Raw genomic sequence first — 21,261 nt, 5'->3', positions numbered from 1 at the left:
GATGCCATCAAAATCTGTGACGTCACAGCGACCAGGCGCGGGAACTTCAAGGAGGCGTCGCTACCCGTCTTTCGTGCTTGCGCTTTTTCTGGCTTACCAAGCGTCTTATCGTGGCAAGAGGGGTGTTTTTTGGTGTAGGAGAGAGGCAATTAACTGATGCAGAAGAAATCATTTTTCTCTTTAGGGTCCCTTTAACCAGGGACTTCCTTGGTTTTAAGTTACGCGGCACGACGAAACACGGGAGACAAGTGCTGCGCACTGCGGTCAACCAGAGCGAGTCGTGGCGCGACGCTGGCAGCGCGACGAGGAACCGACGGCGTTCAATCGTCGCCGCCCAGCGGGAGGATGACGTCACGATGCGTTCCACACTGCACTGTGTGCACGAACGACAGAGTCCACAGTAAATAGGTCGCGAAGCTCGGAACGAAAAGCGTGCCAAAACCTATCGCCAAGGATATCAGTTAGTGGTGCACGATTTAGGTGCGACTAGGTGAGGCAGGGGGGATACAAACACTGAAACTAGAAAACCTATGTGTAAAAAAAAATTGCTATAAAATTTGTAATCAGAATACTGGCACACGAGTAAATTTTCAATTTCAAATATTTTTCATGCACTAAAAGAACGAATGTTTTTTTTTCTATTTCACAATGTATGCAGCACCAATACTGGCTTAAATAAAATAATTCTGAAAAATATAGCCCCAAGCATCTTCCCAATACTGCCCGCCTTATTTTCACAATCCCTATCAACAGGCGTTATCCCCCACGATTGGAAGGTGGCTATGGTAGCGCCATTCTTCAAGTCTGGGGATCGTTCCTCACCTCTTAACTATCGACCAATTTCTTAAACAAGTAACATTTGCAAATTAGTCGAACATATTATACACTTCCAGGTCAATAACTACCTTGAATAACATAGCCCCATATTTAAGCAGCAGCACAGTTTTCGTAGAGGTTATTCATGTGACACTCAGCTCGCTGGCTTCATTCACGACATACATTCATCAATGAACTTCATAATAGTGGCTAGCCGGGCTTGTTGGTACGAACACATTCTTTTGCAAACAGGGCTATGGTGTTGGGCTGCTGAGCACGAGGTCGCGGGATCGAATCCCGGCCACGGCGGCCGCATTTCGATGGGGGCGAAATGCGAAAACACCCGTGTACTTAGATTTAGGTGCATGTTAAAGAACCCCAGGTGGTCTAAATTTCCGGGGTCCTCCACTACGGCGTGCCTCATAATCAGAAAGTGGTTTTGGCACGTAAAACCCCATAATTCAATTTAACTTTTTTGCAAACAGTGTGAATAACGGGACACAGAAAGAGGCACACGACAGAGGCGTGCCTCTTTCTGTGTCCCGTTATTCGCGCTGTTTGCACAAGAATGAATTGATCTATAGACACCGGAATTCACGTATACGGCGTATTCCTAGATTTCTCGAAAGCATTTGACCATGTCCCTCATCGTCGACTTATTCACAAGCTTACACAGCTGAACATCGACTCTACGGTTGTCACATGAATAAAAGACTTTCTTTTTAACAGGATGCAGTTTACATCGTTTAACAATCACAACTAATCTCTAGTCCCCGTAACATCTGGTGTACAACAGGGAAGTGTGCTTGGGCCTATACTTTTCTTATTTATATTATTAATTATTTATATTTAATTATTATATTATTACATTACAAATAATTATTAATTACATTTAATTATATTATAATAATTATATATTTATATAATTATAACGATTATAATTAATTATTATAATGATTTATATTTAATTATTATGATGCCTGACGGCATCAAATCCAATATCAGACTATTTGCTGATGACTGCGCATATATCGTGATATACACTCTAATTGTGATCATGCCATTCTTCAATCTGACCTAAACACCATAAAGGCGTGGTGTTCAATTAACCTGATTAATGCATCTAAATCTTGCTAAAGCTAAATTCATGTCTTTTACTAATCAGACACCCCGAACTTCAACATCTTACATCTTAAACGACAGCCTTGTTGAACAAGTTTCCAGCTACAAATATCTTGGCGTACACGTAACCCCTAACTTGACGTGGAATAATCACATTAACCATATCCTCGCTTCTGCAAACCGTTCGCTTGGTTTCCTTAAACATAACCTCAAACATGCTCCCGTACACTTACGCAAATCGGCATACACACCACTAATACGCCCTAAAATAGAGTACGCTTCAGCCATATGGGATCCCCATCAGACGTACCTAATAACTGACTTAGAAGCCCTGCAGAACCGTGCTGCATGCTTCATCTTTTCAGATTATTCACGAGAAACCAGTGTAACAGCATTGAAAAATTGCACCGAGCTTGAAGCCTTATCATTTTGTCGTAATACATCTCGTTTAACACTATTCCATAAGCTTTACTATCACGTATCTCTTCATAACGTGTTCAAATGTGAACCCTCCGCCATTTTTCCCCGTCGTGATCATTCTTGCAAAGTCAAATGCATCATATTCTTGCAAAGTCAAATGCATCATGTGTCGTTCCCACGCATTTGGTCAGTCATTTATACCTCGCACCGCGATAGAGTGTCATCGCACATTGTCACGGAAACAAATGCCTCGAAATTTACAGATGCTTTGCGCAGTAATATGCATATCCAATACATAACGTTTCACTCTCTGATTTGTAAACTGATTTTCCTTTCTTTGCACCGATAACCAATGTCTCTGTGACGTTGTCATCGTTTGTGCAAATCATTCAAAGTTGCTGTACAGATAACTATTTTTTATTTGGTTTCTTCTGTGTTTCTACGTTGATGCACTGTAACTAATTTTATCCCAATTTTGGTTTTGTGTTGTATTTACAATTATGCGCTGTTCCTTGCCTCATCGATGTAACCTTTACTCTATGTCATAGCCTCCCTAGAGGGCCTTTAGGGTTATTGTGAAACAAACAAACAAACAAACAAACATACAAACAAACAAACAAACAAACAAACAAACAAACAAACAAACAAATGAATAAAGAAATAAAGAAATAAAATGTTTGTTATTTCTTGGCGACCCCTATCAACCAGCGAGTCTGGCGCAAGACTTGGCAAGGTTGTGCAAGCCAGCTATTATGTCGTGAGGAATGGCCTTGGGCTCTCTTGACCGCGGCGGTCTCGTCCGCGTTTATTTTTCATTTACTTGCGTGTTTCTTCAAAGTGTGGCGTGCGCTTCACTTCAAAATTTGCGTGATCGAGCGCACTGCATTCGTTGGCGGAAGGTGTGAGTGCAGGTTTTTTGTTATTGTTCAAGTTCACGCTGCGGCATCTGACGCACTTGTCTCGTCGTGACGATAAATGCGGGACGCCCCGCGAAGAACCGTCGCGCTAAGCTTGTTTACTCTCCGTAACACAGGCTCTGAGTGTCCGACGGGCAGCAAAATTAGTAAGTGGAATGTTTTCTAAATGATAACGTGGGGCACTGTTGTTTGATAATTGTTCGATATGAATGCATGATGTCGCAAGGAATTACAAATGATGTTGTGAAAAGGATTCGGATAAGTTGCTATGCCTCACGACAGTGTGCTGGCCATAGTACTTCTCATCATTGAAACATGCTTTGTTTGGTCAGTTATGTTGGTTGCATTATTCAAGACGAATAAAAGTGAAGTTGATTTTGAAAGCTCTTTGGCAGTGTCATTTATTTCCATCCTATTCGCTCACCTACCCAAGGAAGCAATTGCCGTCGATGACACCCTAATTACGTTCACATTGAGACATAAGTCACTCCTAATTGCTAAAGGACACGCTGGAGTTTCAGCTGAGGCGAGTCGCAAGCGTGCCTCAGCCTCAAAAGAAAGATAACTGCTGTCGTAGCGGCCGTAATGCCGGACGCTAAAGGAATTCAAACATTCGCGCCAACCCGCGTAAGATCTTGACGTCACTGCCATTTCCCTTTGTGACGTCACTTTCTATACTTTTGTTTTCCCACTTTATCGACATGTGCGCTTCTACGGAAGCTTCGCTGTGCACAGTTTACGCCCGGCGAACAACGGTGCACCGTGGACGCAGCTGCTGGGATGACAACACGCGCGCCCGCAGCGGAAGCCACACGACGTGCCGACTGAGCAGCGCGGGACGGTGCGTCCACTTCGTGGCGTTTGCAGCCACGTGCACTGCGCTTCTCTACGGAGAATGCCCCTGCATAGGGAAAGCCTCTACATGTGGAGTCTTCTTTAAGGCCTCTACATAGAGAATGCCTCTACGTGTGTGGAGGCCATTTTAGAGCGCAGCTCTTTGGCGTCCGTTCCTGGGTTTCGCGTCGTCGCCGGCGTTGTCGTCGGCCTCGTAACCAGCTCCGCCCCCCTTTCATCCCCCCCCAGCGCTAGCAGCGACCGACTGATACCGCTGGATGCCGCTGACGCCGCTAGAGAGTCAAGATAACGTGACTGCATAGAACACCGTCGCCGCCATGCAGAAAGAGGAGGAAATGGTCCCCCCCCCCTGTTCTTGTGTGGCGGATAGGGTGCTCTTCAGTTGCCGACGCGCCGGTTATTTCACGTAGGCCCCGGCACGTCGACGAATACGTGACCACCTTCCCACGGCTAGACCTGGTTCTTAGCGCTGCGGAAGCGAGGGTATCATATTGTTTGTGTCGGCATCGGCGGCGTTGTCCCTGAAACCAACTCCGCAGCTGGGGTTGACTCACTATCGGCGTCAGCGGCATCAGTCAGTCGCTGCTATCTCTTCCCTCCTCCCTTTATCGTGTTGTCCGCTTGCTGCGCGCGCTTCTGCCCCCATCGTTTGCCGCTGGGTGTACACGCCGCCCCCCTCCCCCCTCTTCCTGCGAGTCTCCGGTTGTCAAAGCGCCGGCTCGAACTTAATTCCTTTCTTCGCTCCTCCTCCAATGCAACCCCTGTGCGGTGGCAATCAGAGAGCCAGATCGGTGGCGGCGGATCTGTATATGTGCACCGCCCGAGCCGAAATTGCCGCTGCCGTTCGCCCTGTGCGGTGGCAATCAGAGAGCCAGATCTGTGGCGGCGGATCTGTATATGTGCACCGCCCGAGCCGAAATTGCCGCTGCCGTTCGCCACTGCGAAATTATCTGCCAGTTCTTTCTGAGCCATGAGCGAGACGACCGATGGAAGTCCTCCGTCTGCTGCTGCTGCTGCTGCTGCTAAACGAGCTGCCAGAGCAGAGGCCCAGCGCCGTCGCCGTCAGAATCCAGAGGTGCGTGCCGCCGAAGCAGAAGCTTACCGTCGCCGCCGTCGAGATGATCCAGGAGTACGGGAAATATAAAAAAAAAAAAAATTCTGTGATAGCGCATACATGTGTTGCTCGATTTCTTTGCCTCAATCTATCGAAAAGGTGAAACAGCTTATTTGCTGCGCTCAAATTTCGCATTAGGAAGTAACGTAATCGTCGGTAATTTTTTCTAAGGTCTCTGCACGGAGAATGCCTCTACACGTAGAGGCCTTCTTATCCTCCAGGTGCTCTCGCGCACGCACCGTCGATAGTCGGACAACACGACGGCGCCAACGGCGCGCCTCGAGTGCTAGTGTAATTACCGTCATAATAAAGAACAGTTATTGAAGGACTTGGATCATAATGAATGTATGCAGTAATTAGAAGGGCTGGCACGCGGTCCTGTTGTAAAGGTTATTCTCGCTTTCCCTTGCTCTTCAGCCTCGACCCGTCGTGCGACTCCAGCGCCCCCACGAACGGAACAGGCAAGCTGACGGCGTCTAAGGCGCCGGGTATCGCCGACCATGCTCTATCTTGGAAACCGGATATTTTTGTCCGAAATCGTGGAGTTGCTTTCGCCACTTTGCCCGAGCTCACAGAGGACACTGATCACGTGCTGTGTTGCCGCCGGTAACTCACGACAGCGCGAATGGCAGCTAAGACATTGCTTGGTATCCGCACAGAAATTGACATAAAGGTTTCTAGGACCTTGGGACAGAAATGGCGGCACTATTCGAGCAACAGAGGCCCTGCCGCTTTATTCACGCACCACGGAAGTTATACTCTTTTCAATTTCATTATCTCGGCTTTGGTTTATCATATTGCGCCCTATCTCTGATCTTGTTTTTGTTTTCAGCGCTTCCTTCTTATCTTGGTAGCCTGCATTCGAAATTGCGTGTCGGAAGCTAAACATCGTACGTGATCAGACCCACTGGTGGCCACAGCTTCTTGGGTATGTAGCATTAAATGGAGTGCCTACTAGCGGCCCATTATTGACTAGCAATTTCGCTCATTTAGTCGCATAACTAAAATGCAGTTCCTCCCAGGTGCTTTCCATCGACTGTATTTCATAAAGAAACAGCGAAAGTGTTTTTCTTTTTTGCCTTGTGTGTGTGTTTGTGTGTGTTTGCGTTTTTCAAGGTTGACTTATTCCACGTCCCCACCCTTTCTCCGCTACTACGCTGTTCATGCCGCGAGAATAATGAATTGCAAATTCAGCAAGTCAAATATCAATCACATATTATCCTTCATGTCCTTGCTCGCATATACTGTAACCTTGGCGCTCTCCAGGACGGATAATAAGAAAATTTATGCTCTGCCTAAAGGTCTAGATAGAGAAAATAAATACTGGGCCTTTATGTAGATTGTCGTCGCCTTCCCGAAAGCACCTTGAAGATTGCGAAATGAGAGAATATGTTTTCAATTGGCGTTCATATTGAATATTTTTCCTGGTGTGGATGTTCTGGATGTGACGCACACGTGCGCATGCTGCGTCTTGCAATGCACGTGGTCGAAGCATAAGCGCGACTTTCCTGTGAACACGTGTGCACCTCTGTTGGTGCAAAACGTACGCGCTCGATCTGCAGCACGTCCAGCCTGGACATGGTGCGTTGCTGCTGCGCTCTCCAGCCTGCACGTTTGCCGATTTCTATGCAGGAGCGCTTCTGCATGCTTCCGCCAACAGGACTGCGGCCGCCGAGAATCGAACCCGTGACCTTGTCCTCAGCAGAACGCCACAGTCACTTGGTCACCGCGGCGGGCTGCACAATCTTGGCAGAGGACGCCGGATACATGTTGTGTGTAGATACGAAGTTACGCAGTGCGAATAGTAGGCGCGCTACAAATCAAATTGCACCCATTGAGGGCATGTATCTTTATGCGTTCTTAAGAATGCACAAGAATGCCCCGAAGAAATTACATCTTTTCGGGTGTGACATTGCAGCACAAGAAAGTCGTGAAATACTGGTAGCGCGTTTTATAATAGTGTAAGCGAGTTTCGCGAAAATGTTTGATCGCGAACAAATCCAAATCCTGGCTCTTATTATTATTTTTAATAACAATAATAATAATAATAACAATAATAATAATCTTTATTACAAATAATGAAATTGTACATATGATTTTGCTAGGTCTGCCGAAGCCTTCTGTGGGCTTGTATGGCAGAAGCCTGGCAGTCAGGGCGATGCATTATGAACCTTATTACAGACAAACTAAATGTCAAACTAAAAAAAAATAAGAAAGACCGTTTCACAGGTTTTTCAGGTAAACACGCCCAGGAAACAACACTTAATGTTCAAATGAAAACACATAGCACTCAACAACCATTACAATTGAGTAAACATGGCACAATATGTAAACAAAGTCACAACCTATCTAGAACGAGAAAAGAAAAAAAATGTGAAAACAGCGGAAACAGTCTGACATTCATTTTGGTAAAGATCACACTACAACAAAAGAGACTTTATACAAGTGTGAACTATTCTATCATTGCCTTGAGGGCCTTTTTTAATCCCGACAAAGTTGTCTGATCCAGTACAGCACTGGGAAGGTTATTAAACAGGTGGGGGATGTAGTACCTTCTTTGTCCTTTTCCATAACGAGTTCTTGTCCGAGGAACTACATATCTGGGATGACTACGCATAATAATAATAATAATAATAATAATAATAATAATAATAATAATAATAATAATAATAATAATAATAATAATAATAATAAGTTCCCAGTAGCAGCTATGGAGCCTTTGCACTGGTGCACTTAAAAAGCAACCCGCGAGAGAAAATGTACAGAGAAGACAAATGTGGACAAAACAATGTGAGATAGAGAAACAAATAGCGAAACAGAAAATGAGGATGCGGGCGTAAAAGGGAGCTAATCATGCAACATGATTTTCTATATATATACAAAACAAAGGAAATTAACTCCGAAGAATGTCAATGCAGGCACAATAATTAGCTTTTTTTTTGCAGTCGAGCCGTAGGACAGTCTTTAATGCAACAAGGCCATGCAGAAAACGCGGAACGTTGCCTTGTACATTTGCCGCACAGAAAATTGCACGTTATCAATAAGCTTTGGGCAATGTATAATTTCATGGGCTACCATAAAGAAACACAGAAGGTATGATTTAATACGTCTTCAGTTTAGAGGTGGTAGTTGAGCTGTAATTTAGAGGGCTAGACTATGGTCGCTAGAACTTAAAAAGTGGTGCTTGAAGATAGACATCAACTTAACCTGGACGCGTTCAATGAGGTTATAATTAAATTTGCAGAGATATACAGAGGCATACTGTAGTAGTGGAAGGCACACGTTAGAATACAATTTCAGAAAGGCAACAGGGATTGGATTGGATTGGAGAAACTTTATTCATGCCTGCAGTTGGGCGCTCGCGCGCCCCGACGAGGGCCTACGTCATCCTCGAAGGTGCCGTTACTCGGCGCGGGTCTCCGCTCGCCGTTGCCGGCTCGCTGGGTCCGTGCCTTTCGAGCGCCTCGAGGACCTGCTGGACGGCCCAGAGCTGATCGTCTCGGTCGTAGCTCTTCGCGGCTGCCTCGAGCCGCGGTGGGAGTGTTCTTGAGTTAGCGTCTTCTGGATATTTAATGCAGTCCCACAAGATGTGCGTGTAGTCTGCGGTCCCCCTCCGGCAGACTCTGCACATATCTGTCGGATATGTCTCGGGGTACATGCGATTTAACAGTTTCGGGCTCGGTAGCGATCCGGTCTGGAGCTGTCTCAGTACTACCGCCTCCGCTCGACTCAGTCTCGGGTGCGGGGGTGGAAGAGTCCTGCGAGCCAAGCGGTAGGCCTTCGTGATTTCATTGTAATCCGTCATGCGGTCCTTGGTTCCGAACCATGTCGGACGGTCTGTCGCCGGGGCGCGGTTGGTTAGCGCTCGCGCCGCGGCGTGTGCCGTCTCGTTATGGTTCTCATTGCGTTCCGACGCGTCGCCCGCGTGCGCCGGGAACCACTTGAGTCGTACTTTTCGTTCGTCTAGTTTTACCGCTCGCAGTACGCGCTCAGCCTCCCTGCAGATTCGCCCTTTGGCGAAGTTTCGCACCGCCTGTCTTGAGTCACTCAGCACCGTGTGGCAGTCTGCGTCGGCGATGGCCAGGGCGATGGCTACCTCCTCCGCTTGCTCCGCTTCGGTGCCTCTCACGCTCGCTGCCGTCCTCGTGGCGCCGGTTGACGCCTCTATGACGACCGCTGCGAAGGCGTTCCGTTGGTATTCGGCCGCGTCCACGTACCGCGCGTGTTCGTCGTTGGCATGCTGGTCGATGAGAGCCTTGGCCCTCGCCGCTCTTCTTCCCTTGTTGAACTCGGGATTCATGTTCCTCGGTATGGGGTCGATTCTGGTCTGGCGTCGGACCTCTTCGGGGACGGGGAGCTTCATCTCCACCTCGTTCGAGCGTCTTATTCCCAGATCGTCCAGTATCTTCCTCCCGGCTTTGGTCATGGACAGCCGCTCCAGTTGAGAGGTCCGTTGCGCTTCGGCTATTTCTTCGAGCGTATTGTGTAGCCCGAGTTGTAACAAGCGGGCCGTGCTTGTGGACTCGAACAGGCCGAGCGCTGTCTTGTACGCTCTTCTGATGAGCACGTTGATTTTGTTTCGTTCGTGTTGCAGCCATCTGTGGTAGGCTGCAACGTACGCGACGTGGCCGATGATGAAAGATTGGACGAGCCTAATTAGGCTCTCCTCTCTCATGCCAGCCTTTCTGGAAGTGACTCGTTTGAGGAGTCGAATCGCGTTGGCTGTTTTTGCCTTGAGACGGGTGATGGTTTCGCCGTTCCTTCCGTGCTTTTCGATGACCATGCCTAGGATCCTAATTTTGCCGACCTCGGGGATTACGTTGCCGGATTTGGTCACGATTCTGATTTTTTCGTTTTCGCGTTGTCTAGTCTTGCCTCTGCTGTATTTGGTAGGTGGGAGTATGAGAAGCTCCGATTTGCTCGGCGAACATCTCAGTCCGGTGCCTTCCAGCTGGTCTTCTATTGCGGCGACGGCGGCTTGCAGCGCGCCCTCGATGTGGGCGTCGCTGCCACCGGTCACCCATATCGTGATATCGTCCGCGTAGATGGTGTGCCTGACGTCTTCGATGCACCCGAGCTTTTCGGCCACTCCGATCATTACCAGGTTGAACAGCATTGGCGAAATGACCGATCCCTGTGGTGTTCCGGTGCTCCCAAGCTTCTTCTCTTGCGTCTGTAGGTCGCCTGCTCGTAGCTCGACAGTCCTGTCCGTGAGGAAGTCCTTGATGTAGTTGTAGGATCTTTCCCCCATGTTGAGCTTGGAGACTTGGGACAGAATCGCCGAGTGTTTCACCTTATCGAAGGCGCTCTGCAGGTCGAGCCCTAGGATGGCTTTGTTGTCGCGGGCGCTGCCGCCATCATCGATGATTTGGTGTTTGAGCTGCAGCATCGCGTCCTGCGTGCTGAGATGCTGTCTGAAGCCGATCAAAGTGGCCGGGTACAGCCCTTCTCGTTCCAGGTAGTCTTGCCACCTGTTGAGCAGGACGTGCTCCAGCACCTTGCCCACGCAGGACGTGAGCGAGATGGGCCGGAGGTTATCCGTGTCCGGCGGCTTCCCCGGCTTGGGGATCAGGATGGTCTTGGCTGTCTTCCACAGCTTTGGCAGCGCTCCCGCTCTCCAGCACTTGTTGTAGTATTGTGCGAGCTTTTCAATCGAGCCGTCATCGAGGTTCTTGAGCGCCTTGTTCGTGACGAGGTCCGGGCCGGCTGCCGACCGGCTGTTGAGGTCGTGCAGGGCCGCGCGTACCTCCTCGACGTCGATGTCACGATCGAGGTTCGCGTTAGGCAGGCCGCTGTACGGCGCGTGTTGTTCGGTAGGTGTAGTCGGCAGGTATTTGTCGTTAATGTGCCTGGTGACTTCGTCGACGCCGTGTGCTGAGACCGCCCGATGTATGAGCTTGGCGAGTCTGTCCCTTTGGTGCGACTTGGTCTTCGTTTCGTCGAGCAGGTGCCGCAGTAGGTTCCACGTCTTCCCGCTATGCATCTGCCCGTCTGCCGCGTTGCAGATCTCGTTCCACTGTTGCATGCAGAGAGCGCGGCAGTGATCCTCGATCGCTCGGTTCAGCTCCGCCACCTTCTTTCTCAGTCTTCGGTTAAGCCGTTGTTTCCTCCAGCGATTTAGTATCGACTGTTTGGCCTCGATGAGATGCGCAAGCCGGCTGTCTACTTTGTCGATCTCCGCGCCCGTTTCAATCTCTTTGGTCGCGTCGCGTACGCTCTTGGTGATTTCGGCCGTCCACGAGTCGATGTCTTCGATCTCGTCGTCACCGTCGCTCTTCTGGCTTCTGGCGTCTCGAAAGGCATCCCAGTCTATCCATCTGTGTGTTTTGACGCTGGTGTCGTTGTGTTCCGGTATGCCGATTTCCACGATGGTGTGGTCGCTGCCTAGGTCGATCCCCGTGTTTCTCCATGTGATCGCGCCCCGGATGTCGTTCTTGACGAACGTGAGGTCTGGAGTGGTGTCCCGGGACACGGAGTTACCGATTCTCGTCGGATGTGTCGGGTCCGTGATGAGGGTAAAGTCGAGTTCCGTGGCGTCTTGGTACAGGTCGCGGCCCTTTGCTGTGTACTTGGTGTAGCCCCAGGCAGGGTTCATCGCGTTGAAGTCTCCGCACGCGATCAGGGTGTTACGGCCCGCTGCGGTGCTGGCTCTGTGCAGTAATGTCTTGAATCTCTGTTTTCTCTGAGATGGCTTGCTGTAGACGTTGAGCAGAAATATGCTTCCTTTTCTCTTCTTGCCAGGGATGATTTCGGTCAGTGTGTGCTCGAACCTGAGATTGCTTTGCAGCTCATGTTCGACGAACGTGAGTCCCTTCCTGACCAGGGTGCACAGGCCTCTGCCGTCGGGCGGTCCCTTGTGCACTCTGTAGCCGGGGAGGGACGGTGCGTCGGTTAGTGTCTCTTGTAGTAGTATAACGTCTGGCTTGCGCGCGGCATGTACGATGTGCTGTTGGATGACTGCCTTCTTCCTTCCGAAGCCGCGACAGTTCCACTGCCACGCGGTTACACCTGCTGCTGCTGGTGTTGCGTTGGCGGCCATGATTGCGTTGCCGTGTACGGGGCTCCCTGGTTGGGTGGATGATGCGCGAAGAGGGGCGCAAACGTCGGGTGGCCTACCATCGGCTGTAGGGTTCTTTCGATGTAGGCGAATCTGTTCGTGTTATCGGCTCGGTAGGTCTCCATTGTTTGTTTCAGTGCTGTCACTGCTGCGATGTTTGTCGTGATTAGCTGTTCGAGTTTGCTGAATGTCGCTTCGAATTTCGCTTCGAGGCTGTCGATGCGATCGTTTTCTGTTTGCGTGTGCGTGGCCTCGATGGCTCGCTTCTTCGGTGCCGGTTCCTCTATGGCTGTCTCCTTGATGTTCGTTGTCGTTTCCTCGGTCTTGCTTGTGCTTGGCGTGGGTCTCTGTAGAGGCTCGTTGTTGCATAGCAGCAACTGACGAATCTCGGCGATCTCTTTCGTGAGGTTGTTGATGGTCGCTCGCAACGCCGCGTTTTCGTGTCTTAGGAGCTCATTTGCCTCCCGGACCTTATTAATATCTTCTTTCTTCGTGGTTTCGGTGATTTTCTGCACGTTCCTTATGTTGTTTCCTTTCGCTGCGTCGACCCAGCTCACTCGCTCACGCGACGGTGACGTTTTCCTGCTGAGGCTTCTCTTGCAACAACTGCTGTCTCTGGATTTGGGCGCGCGGTTTTCCGATGGGGTCCTTGACTTTCGCGCAGCTGGCGGCTTGTCCAGTGGCGGGAAATCGCTCTCCGACAGTAGCTGGCGTTCGGCCTGTCGGCGCTCCCATTGTCGCTTGCGCACTACGTAGGGGATCTTGTATTTCGCCTTGCACGTTCGGTCTCCGGTCGGGTGTTCGCCTCCGCACAACTGACATTTTGGGGTACAGCGATGGTCTTCTGTAGGGTTCGCGAGTCCGCAGGCCAGGCACGTCTTGATTGTGGGGGTCGGGCAAACGTCCTTGCGGTGTCCCACTCGGCCGCACTGCTGGCAGACGTCGATCTGTTTCTTGTAGAGGCGGCACGGAATCAGGGTGACTCCGTATCGGACAAAGTTCGGTACCTTGGGCCCCTGGAACACCACAATCGCAGTGGTCGTGCTTCCAATCCTTTTTGAGGCCACTGCTAGCGGGTTCCTCTCGTTGACGATCTTTCTATCTAGCTCGTCGGCGCTCGCGTCGATGGGGATGCCTCTGATGACGCCCTTCACGGTGTCGTGAGGTGCAGTGCGATATGCGCTGACCTCGTAGGGTTTGCCTTGAATGGATAATTCCTGGATTTTAGCGTACCTTGCCGCGTTGTCTTCGTTCGGTGTACTTACGACCATGATGTTCTGTTGTGTGTTGGGGCAGATGGTGTCCGCGGCGCTTTCCTCGCTCGTGATCTTGGCCGCAGCGAGTATGGCCGCAGCGACGGTGGTGGTGCCGGTCTTGACGATGTCCAGTCCCCCTCTGGGTCTGACTACTATCTTGGTTTCTTCTAGTGGCATGGCTGGCATGCGTGCTGCCTTGATGGCCGAGGCTCTGACGTTCTTGTAGAATTTTGACCTCGTGCTTGTTTGACACCCGCCGGGTGCGTCGGGCTTGCCGCTGGTGGGGGTCCGCTGACGCAGCCTCGACATGCGTTCCCCCGCGAGCGTCCATCCGGCGTCGCTGTGGTATTCCTCGGGTGATATCTCTGTTCCCTGAACTTGAACGCACATGTGATTGTCCACGATCATTGTTGTTTCAGAGGGCGCCTCCATCTCGGAGCTGACGAGTGGCAGCCGCCGAGGTGTACGGCAGGCCGCTGTCGGTGCGACGGTGTTGTTGGGCCGAGTGTCCGCGGAACACGCCTAAGCCTAGCAATCCTCCGCACGGCGGCAGTAGAAGCAGTCACGAAATATGGCAAAGCACCTCTGGGGTCAGCTGGTATCGGTCGATGCCGCTCGCCTTCACGGACACATTGGTGCAAGCAAAACTTTGGTACGAGGTAATTAGCACTGCGTAATTGGCTAGCAATCCCGGAGCCGATCTCTGACTAGGGACGAGCGCTTCTTCTTCTTCTTCTTGCGTTTCGCAACAGGGAAGTGGAAGTCATGCGATATACTACAGACAATCCGAAGAGCGCAAAAGGCGCGCTGTTTCGCATATTTAGCGTGTGAAGAGACACCAAGATCTTTCATTTCATGGGCAGTGGAGCATACCGAAGAGTAAGAAAATTACACATGTTATTCTTCATATAACTTAATAGCATAGTTTTGGAATCATTAAAGAGTAGCTCGTGCATCAGTTTGAAAGTGAGAAAATGTCTTTTTGGAGTTCAGTGCAGTCGTGAACACTGTTGACACTCTTAAGCAGCTTGAAATCGTCAGCACATAAAAGGAATCAAGACCACTTTATTGCTGACAAAATGTCATTATGAACAAGTAGGAAGAAAAGAGGGCCAAGAACAGATACTTGAGGAACTACGCTATATAGTGACTTCATAGCTAAAAGATCTCCGTCCAATAATGCAAATGAAGCAGGATATATTGCTCAGGTAATTAGATATCACGACAGTGATGAAGAGGGTATATCCAATCGCGTGAGCTTTGTAATGAAGAACTCATTACAAACTACATCAAATGCTTTACCTAGGTCAAAATAAAGATCGTGTAAATGGCCCTTACTATGTACCACACTGGAAGTATGTGTCATAATGGTGAGCAAGTTTGTTGTTTTGGAGCACCCTGATATAAAGCTACGGGTGTTCCTCTATAAAATGTTCTTAGCACTAACAGAAAGCTGGGAATGCAATACAGATTCCAGCACTTCTGATGCAGCCCAGAGGATAGATATAGGCCGGTAGTTAGTAACTGCACTTTTAGCACCCTATTTGTGTACAGGCACTACATCCGCTACTTTCAAAGCGCATGGAGAGGTAGCAGACTTTAGGGAACTGTTCAAGATTCTTGTGCAAAAAGGGACAAATATGCTTCCGTACATGTCTTGAGTTATGCGGGAGAGATACCATCAGTGCCACAAGAAAGGGAAGGTCTGAGGCGCTTCATACAATTGAAAACAAGGTCTTCATTGACTGATTGACACCATACCAGACTGAGAATGAAGGTTACTTGAGTTCCGAGCACCTCTTACACCGAATACAGGCCAGAAATGTTCTGCAGAGGCATCAGCAGTGTTCGAGGCAAGATCAACATTTTCATCACAAGACATACATCTTCGACGTTCTTATAAAAGAGCGAGAGCTCACGTATATCCAGGAATATTGCGAATTACGTGTCATGCTGGCTTCAACACGCTCAATGCGGTCGTAGTGATCATTTTTATAATAAAATTTGCAGTGACAGCGACAGCGTCTGAATTCAAGTTTCCACTTATCTAGGACTGTCTGACCCTCCTTTCTGTGTCCACGGTACTATTACCGTTTTTAGTTCTTTAGAAAACCAATGAGGAAACTTTGACTTAATGAGAGTTCTTGTAGGTATAAAAAAATTTGCAGTTCCACCCGAAAGGCGAAGCACCGATTGCGATACCAAATTAGTATATAGCTGTACGAAATAAGGATAGTCGTTTTAGCGGCTGTATAAGCTTGTAAACATTCGCTCAGTAATTAAATTAACAATGACAGAATGCGTAATTGTGACCCAACGAGCAAGTAGTAAGAAACACTCTCAGAGACAGGGCTGTCTTTGCATGTATGCTTCTTTCTACGTCCTTGTTCAGTCGTGCTTACCCCATTCTATCATGGATTCAAACCAACTAGCCCGTCAACGTGTTTTAACTAAATTAGCTAGCGCGGTGTCACGCACGCACAGGTAAACATGAACACACGTCGCTCGATGACAGCGGATACTGTCTGTGAAAACGCTGGAGTTAGGAATCGCGGCAGCGGCAGCGAGCCAACTGACCTCCGTGCATCTGTCACGGAATACAGACGGCAGCGGAATACAGACGGCAATCTAACGTGGCTCTGCAACCTTTTACAGATTTTTCTCTGCTGCGCGCCTACCGGCTTGGAGCCATCTTTTTGATCTGAAGACAGGATTGCCGGACCACTTGGATGGAAAGAGCATGCGCAAGATAATTTCCTACTCCTCGTGCCTAAAGACTGGTTCATCTACCTGGCGCCTGGCTTATCCTTCACCGTGAATCACGCGCATCCTGCGGACAGGTCACAAGGGTCCCCTTCTGCTGCTACTTATATGGGTTGCACTGTGTTCTCCTGGTCATTTGGCAGCAGCGGCAGCGGAATACAGACGGCAATCTAACGTGGCTCTGCAACCTTTTACATGTTTGTGCTTCTTACACATAGTCTTTTTTGTTAATTATGTACACGTTCGGTCGTACTTTTTCTTGTTGCTGCTGCTGCTGCCATTGAACAATTTCTGTGATTGAAGCTTGTGCCTTATTTTCCTGCATTTATATAATCACTGGTTGCTATTTTGTCGTCATGGGTCCTTCAAGTGAATCAGAGTGTGGCAAGTGTCGCAGTGCCCTTAAGGACGGTGACCAATTTATGCAACGCTCCGAGTGTTCAGCCTATTATCATATTGAAACTGCATGCTCCGGAGTTTCTGAGAGCACGTACCGGTGTAAAGGGGAAGACTATAGGAAATCTTGGCGTTGCTCGTCATGTCGTAGGAGCAAAGTAGGACAGAGCTCGTCTGTGCCAAAGGAAACTGATGGCAAAATAGCCACGATGCTAGTCGAGATAAGCAGGAAACTTGATGAATTACTGCCCCTCAAGCAAACGGTAAACGATATTGAGGAATCGGTGAGTCTGTTATCAACCAAGTATGACAAAATTCTTGAGGCCGTTGCGAAGCATGACAACGAACTAAAGGCGCCCAAGAATAAAGTTTGCAAACTAGAGGAGCAAAACATGAGCGCAGAATTGCTTTCAGTGCGCTCCTCGATAAATGAACTTGAGTACCACAGCAGAAAACTAAATATTGAGGTTCACGGTGTTAATCAAGACAACAACGAGTGTCTTATAGATAAAATGAATGTCATTGCATCAAAACTGCAACTTTCCCCTTTGACTGAACAAACTGTTACCTCGATTCACCGGCTTCAGACCAGAGGCGACAGGGCTCCCGGCATTATCATACGTTTTTCCAACCAGTCAACAAGGGAACAATGGCTGAACAAAAGGAGCTTTTGTCAGGTGCTCAGCATGGAATGTTTATTACGTAAAACCTCACTGCGCAGAATCGAATGCTCCTAAGAGCTACGAAAGAATGGGCGCGGGTAAATAATTTCCGCTTTGCATGGCACCGCACTGGAAAAGTGTTTCTATGAAAGAGCGAGGGCGACCGCGCACACTTGATCAAGTCGCCTGCAGATCTGGATAAGATCGTTTTTTGAGCATAGGAGCGAAAGTAGGTTGTAGTTAAAATGATGTTGGGACACTCGAACAAAATGTGTTCGTCGGATCTTCACGATAATGCAAGCTCACAGAACGGTGGATTGATTAGGTGCATACATATCAACTGTCAGTCAGTGAAAAATAAAAAGGATGAACTTGACATTTTTTTCAGCAGCCTAAACTTTCGTTTTCATTTCATAATGCTTTCTGAAACGTGGTACAGTGATGGTACGGTCCCCTGGTGTCCGCCAAAGTACGAGTGCTTTGCAAGATCAAGAATGAACTCGCGCGGTGGCGGGGTTAGCCTAATTGTGTGCGATTCATTTAATATCAACTGTGTTCAAGAATTTTCGTGTGTTAACGATGACTACGAGGTATTGCCTGTGTTACATGCGCGCATTATTTATTCTGTTGTCTACAGACCACCGCGAGGTAATCTCCAAGGCTTTTTTCTCTTTTTTGAGAAATTATTAAAATACATTGTTGAATTACAGTATAATATGATTTGTGGTGGCGATTTCAATATAAACATGATGGTTGACTGCAATATCACACGTGATTTTGAATTGCTTTTAAAAACGTATGGGTGTTCCAATGTTATCAATACTGCTACCAGAATTACCTGCGATACGTCCACATGCCTTGACTTGTTCATTACCAACTACGGATCAAACAGTGTTCAAGGTGGCACTACTTCATACAGCTTGAGTGATCACATGCCTGTATTACTCACTGTCAAACGGAAAGATAAAAGATCACCAGAACGAGTTTGCTCTCGCAAATTATAACTGAAGTGTGTTTTCGCGATGACTTACGTCACGTAGTGTGGGACAGTGTTGTTGCTGCTACAAGCGCGGATCGCGCTTACGGTGCTTTTCTGGAAACGTTCATCTCTTATTATGGTAAACATTTTCCTTCCGTTCCTAAAGTATCCGCTCCATCAAGGATACGTAAACCCTGGGTTACTATTCAATTATTTAAAAAGATAAAAGAAAAGGCCAGGTTATTCAATAAATTGATCACATCTCGGGATCCTGATGATTTAAGAGTGTTTAAAGCATTTCGAAATGGCTTAACTAAGGAATTACGTGCTGCGAAAACTACATTTTGTAAGCAATCCTTCGCATCTTGCAGCCATGACAGCAAGAAGATACGGCATTGGGTTAATTCTTTGCTGAATAGAGTGCCAAATTCAGCGGCAGGGTTGCGTATCATTTCCGATGGAGCGGACATACCAGACGAGAAGTTGGCCGACTGTTTTAATAATTATTTCACTAATCTACCTAAACGCAATGTGAATGAAAACGCCTGCCGTTTCATTACAACGAACTGTGTGCATTCAATTCTTTTGCGTCACACAAACACTTCAGAAGTTTAGTGTTCTCCGCACTAAACAATAGCAATTCCTGCGATGCTGATAACATTAAAATCACGCCTGTGAATTTTGTAATAGATATAATCGTTCCAGTACTAGGCCATATTTATAATATCTGCCTTTCTACCGGTGTGTTCCCATATAAAATGCAGGTGGCAAGAGTAGTTGCACTGTTCAAGAAAGGTGACAAAACTGCCTAACCTAATTATAGACCTCTATCTATTCTCCCTATATTCTCGAAGTGCTTGGAAAAAATAATTTTTTGCAGAATATCAGACTTTCTGGACAAGCACAACTTGATAACTAAGCATCAGTACGCTTTCTGGAAAAATATGTCAACACAGCTAGCTTTGCTTGAACAGAAAGAACTAATTCTAAATAATTTTGAGGAATGTTTGCTAACTTTGGGAGTATTTGTCGATTTTTCAAAAGCCTTCAATTCTATAAATCATGATCTCTTGATTAGTAAGTTAAACCATTACGGTATACGCGGTAATGCACTTGACTTGATTAGGTCGTATCTTGGTCATAGAAAGCAATTTGTACAAGTAAATAGCTTTCAATCTGAAGTTCGGTCGGTCAATGTAGGTGTACTTCAGGGCAGTATTTTAGGGCCCCTCCTCTTTAATATCTTTATTAACGATTTAGCAAACATTGATGTTGATACGCGTTATGTAATCTATGCTGACGACACTACGTTATTCTTTTCATCTAACCGCCCTGCCGAATTGATTATAAGAGCTAATGCAGTTTTGAATAAACTATACACATGGTCATTTGACAACGGTTTGACTATTAATTCGCAAAAAGCTAAGGCGGTGTTATCTTGTGCTAAGAACACGCAAATTACTCTAGAGGAAGATTTGCTAATGAACAATTCTAAAATTCAGCTTGTACACTCGGTAAGATCGCTAGGTGTATTTTTTGATCATACTACGACGTGGCAGCGCCATGTAGATTTTCTTGCTGGCAAGCTTTCACAAATCACTGGAATTTTTCATTCCTTGAACTATCTTCCTCGCTCTATGAAGTGCTTGATATATAATTCACTTTTTCTCAGCCATTTAAATTATTGTTGTTCTGTCTGGGCTCCCACTTCTGACACAAATATCAACAGGCTGTACATACTGCAAAAGAAGGCTCTTCGCGCTATTTGTAATAAACCATACGATTTCCCTTCAGCTTATTTATTTCATAAACTTTACACACCGAAAGTACAGGCCGTTTTAAAGTATCGTTTAGTGCTTGCGCATAAAAACGAACAGAAAAAGAACATAAACTGCATTACTTCTAAGGCTAACTTAGAACTGCACGAAACTCCATACAGCACAAGAAAGCCAGAGTACTGGCACGTACCAAAATCGCGCACAAACTATGGATCACAAATGTTGGGCTCTAGGCTACCTCGGTTATTAAACGATCTTATTGTAGCGAAGTGACGCAGCCGTTAGGTATCAGACGCATCAGCTCACCCGGGAGACGAAGATGAATGGGGATGAGCTCTGGCAGGGGCAAGTCCAAATCCGCAGGTACGACGACGAGAGTAGCATTTGAACAGCTAGGTTTATTCACTGGGCATCTGCCGTAAGTTTAAACTGTGCGAAAATCTACAAACAGAACGATGTCATACCCGTCGTCGTCGGCCTGCCTGACCGGCCTGGTCTCCCGTGGTGAAGTTGCGCCGTCCGCTGCTGTCTATTTGCTCACTCAAAACTACCCCAAACTATTCCTTAAATAAGTTTACACAGCATCCAAGAGACACTTTTCTCCACCAATGGGCTACTTCGTTACTCCGACCAATCAGGCAAGCCGACATCATCCAATAAGCGTCAGAGTTCAAGGGGCCCAAAAAATGGTCGCGTCAACACTCCGTATACAAAAGCACTCTGACCATACCTAATGTTTTGACAGCCGACCGTGGGAAGAGGGCGCTTCAGGTGCACGTGTGACGTCAGGCGCGGCGGCAGGGCGGCAGCACGTGCCCGCGGCGGCGCCGTCGCGGTTATTTGTGTACAAAGGTTTCCCCCCGCGTCGCGGAGCCCACAAAATTCGACCGAAAGAAAGCAAAGAGGCCCGCGCTATACTCTTTTCGCGACATTATTGTTAATAAAATTGATGTTGCAACTTGTTCTCCTCCTGATATTCTTGATTTTTTCTCTCATATGTGAGTTGTACAATGCATATATGCTTTTGAAGTGCAGTGAGATTTTGTGTTTTTGCTTGCTTACTTACATTTTGCTTTTGTTGTATTTTCTTCCTCGCCTGATTTGCGATGAGTATGCATGATAGGTT

At 47.7% G+C, this 21,261-nt stretch overlaps 2 protein-coding genes across 2 annotated transcripts; both read right to left on the bottom strand.

Annotated features, from left to right (window-relative positions):
• Positions 1-8,568: 8,568 nt before the first annotated feature.
• LOC142578682 (uncharacterized) lies at positions 8,569-12,586 on the bottom strand. The gene has a single exon (XM_075688155.1). It carries the CDS (start codon positions 12,281-12,283, stop codon positions 8,624-8,626), a length of 3,660 nt encoding a protein of 1,219 aa, XP_075544270.1. The 5' UTR covers positions 12,284-12,586; the 3' UTR covers positions 8,569-8,623.
• Positions 12,565-14,240, bottom strand: LOC142577737 (uncharacterized; the record flags this gene model as incomplete). The annotated part of the gene is made up of 1 exon (XM_075687190.1): positions 12,565-14,240. A coding segment is annotated over exon 1 (1,425 nt), but the record flags the coding sequence as incomplete, so codon positions are not given.
• Positions 14,241-21,261: the final 7,021 nt, after the last annotated feature.

The sequence above is a fragment of the Dermacentor variabilis genome, chromosome 4, assembly GCF_050947875.1.
Source record: "Dermacentor variabilis isolate Ectoservices chromosome 4, ASM5094787v1, whole genome shotgun sequence".
Classification (NCBI taxonomy): domain Eukaryota; kingdom Metazoa; phylum Arthropoda; class Arachnida; order Ixodida; family Ixodidae; genus Dermacentor; species Dermacentor variabilis.
The sequence above is the reverse complement of the archived record's forward strand: the minus strand, read 5'-3'. Positions and strand labels throughout refer to the sequence as shown.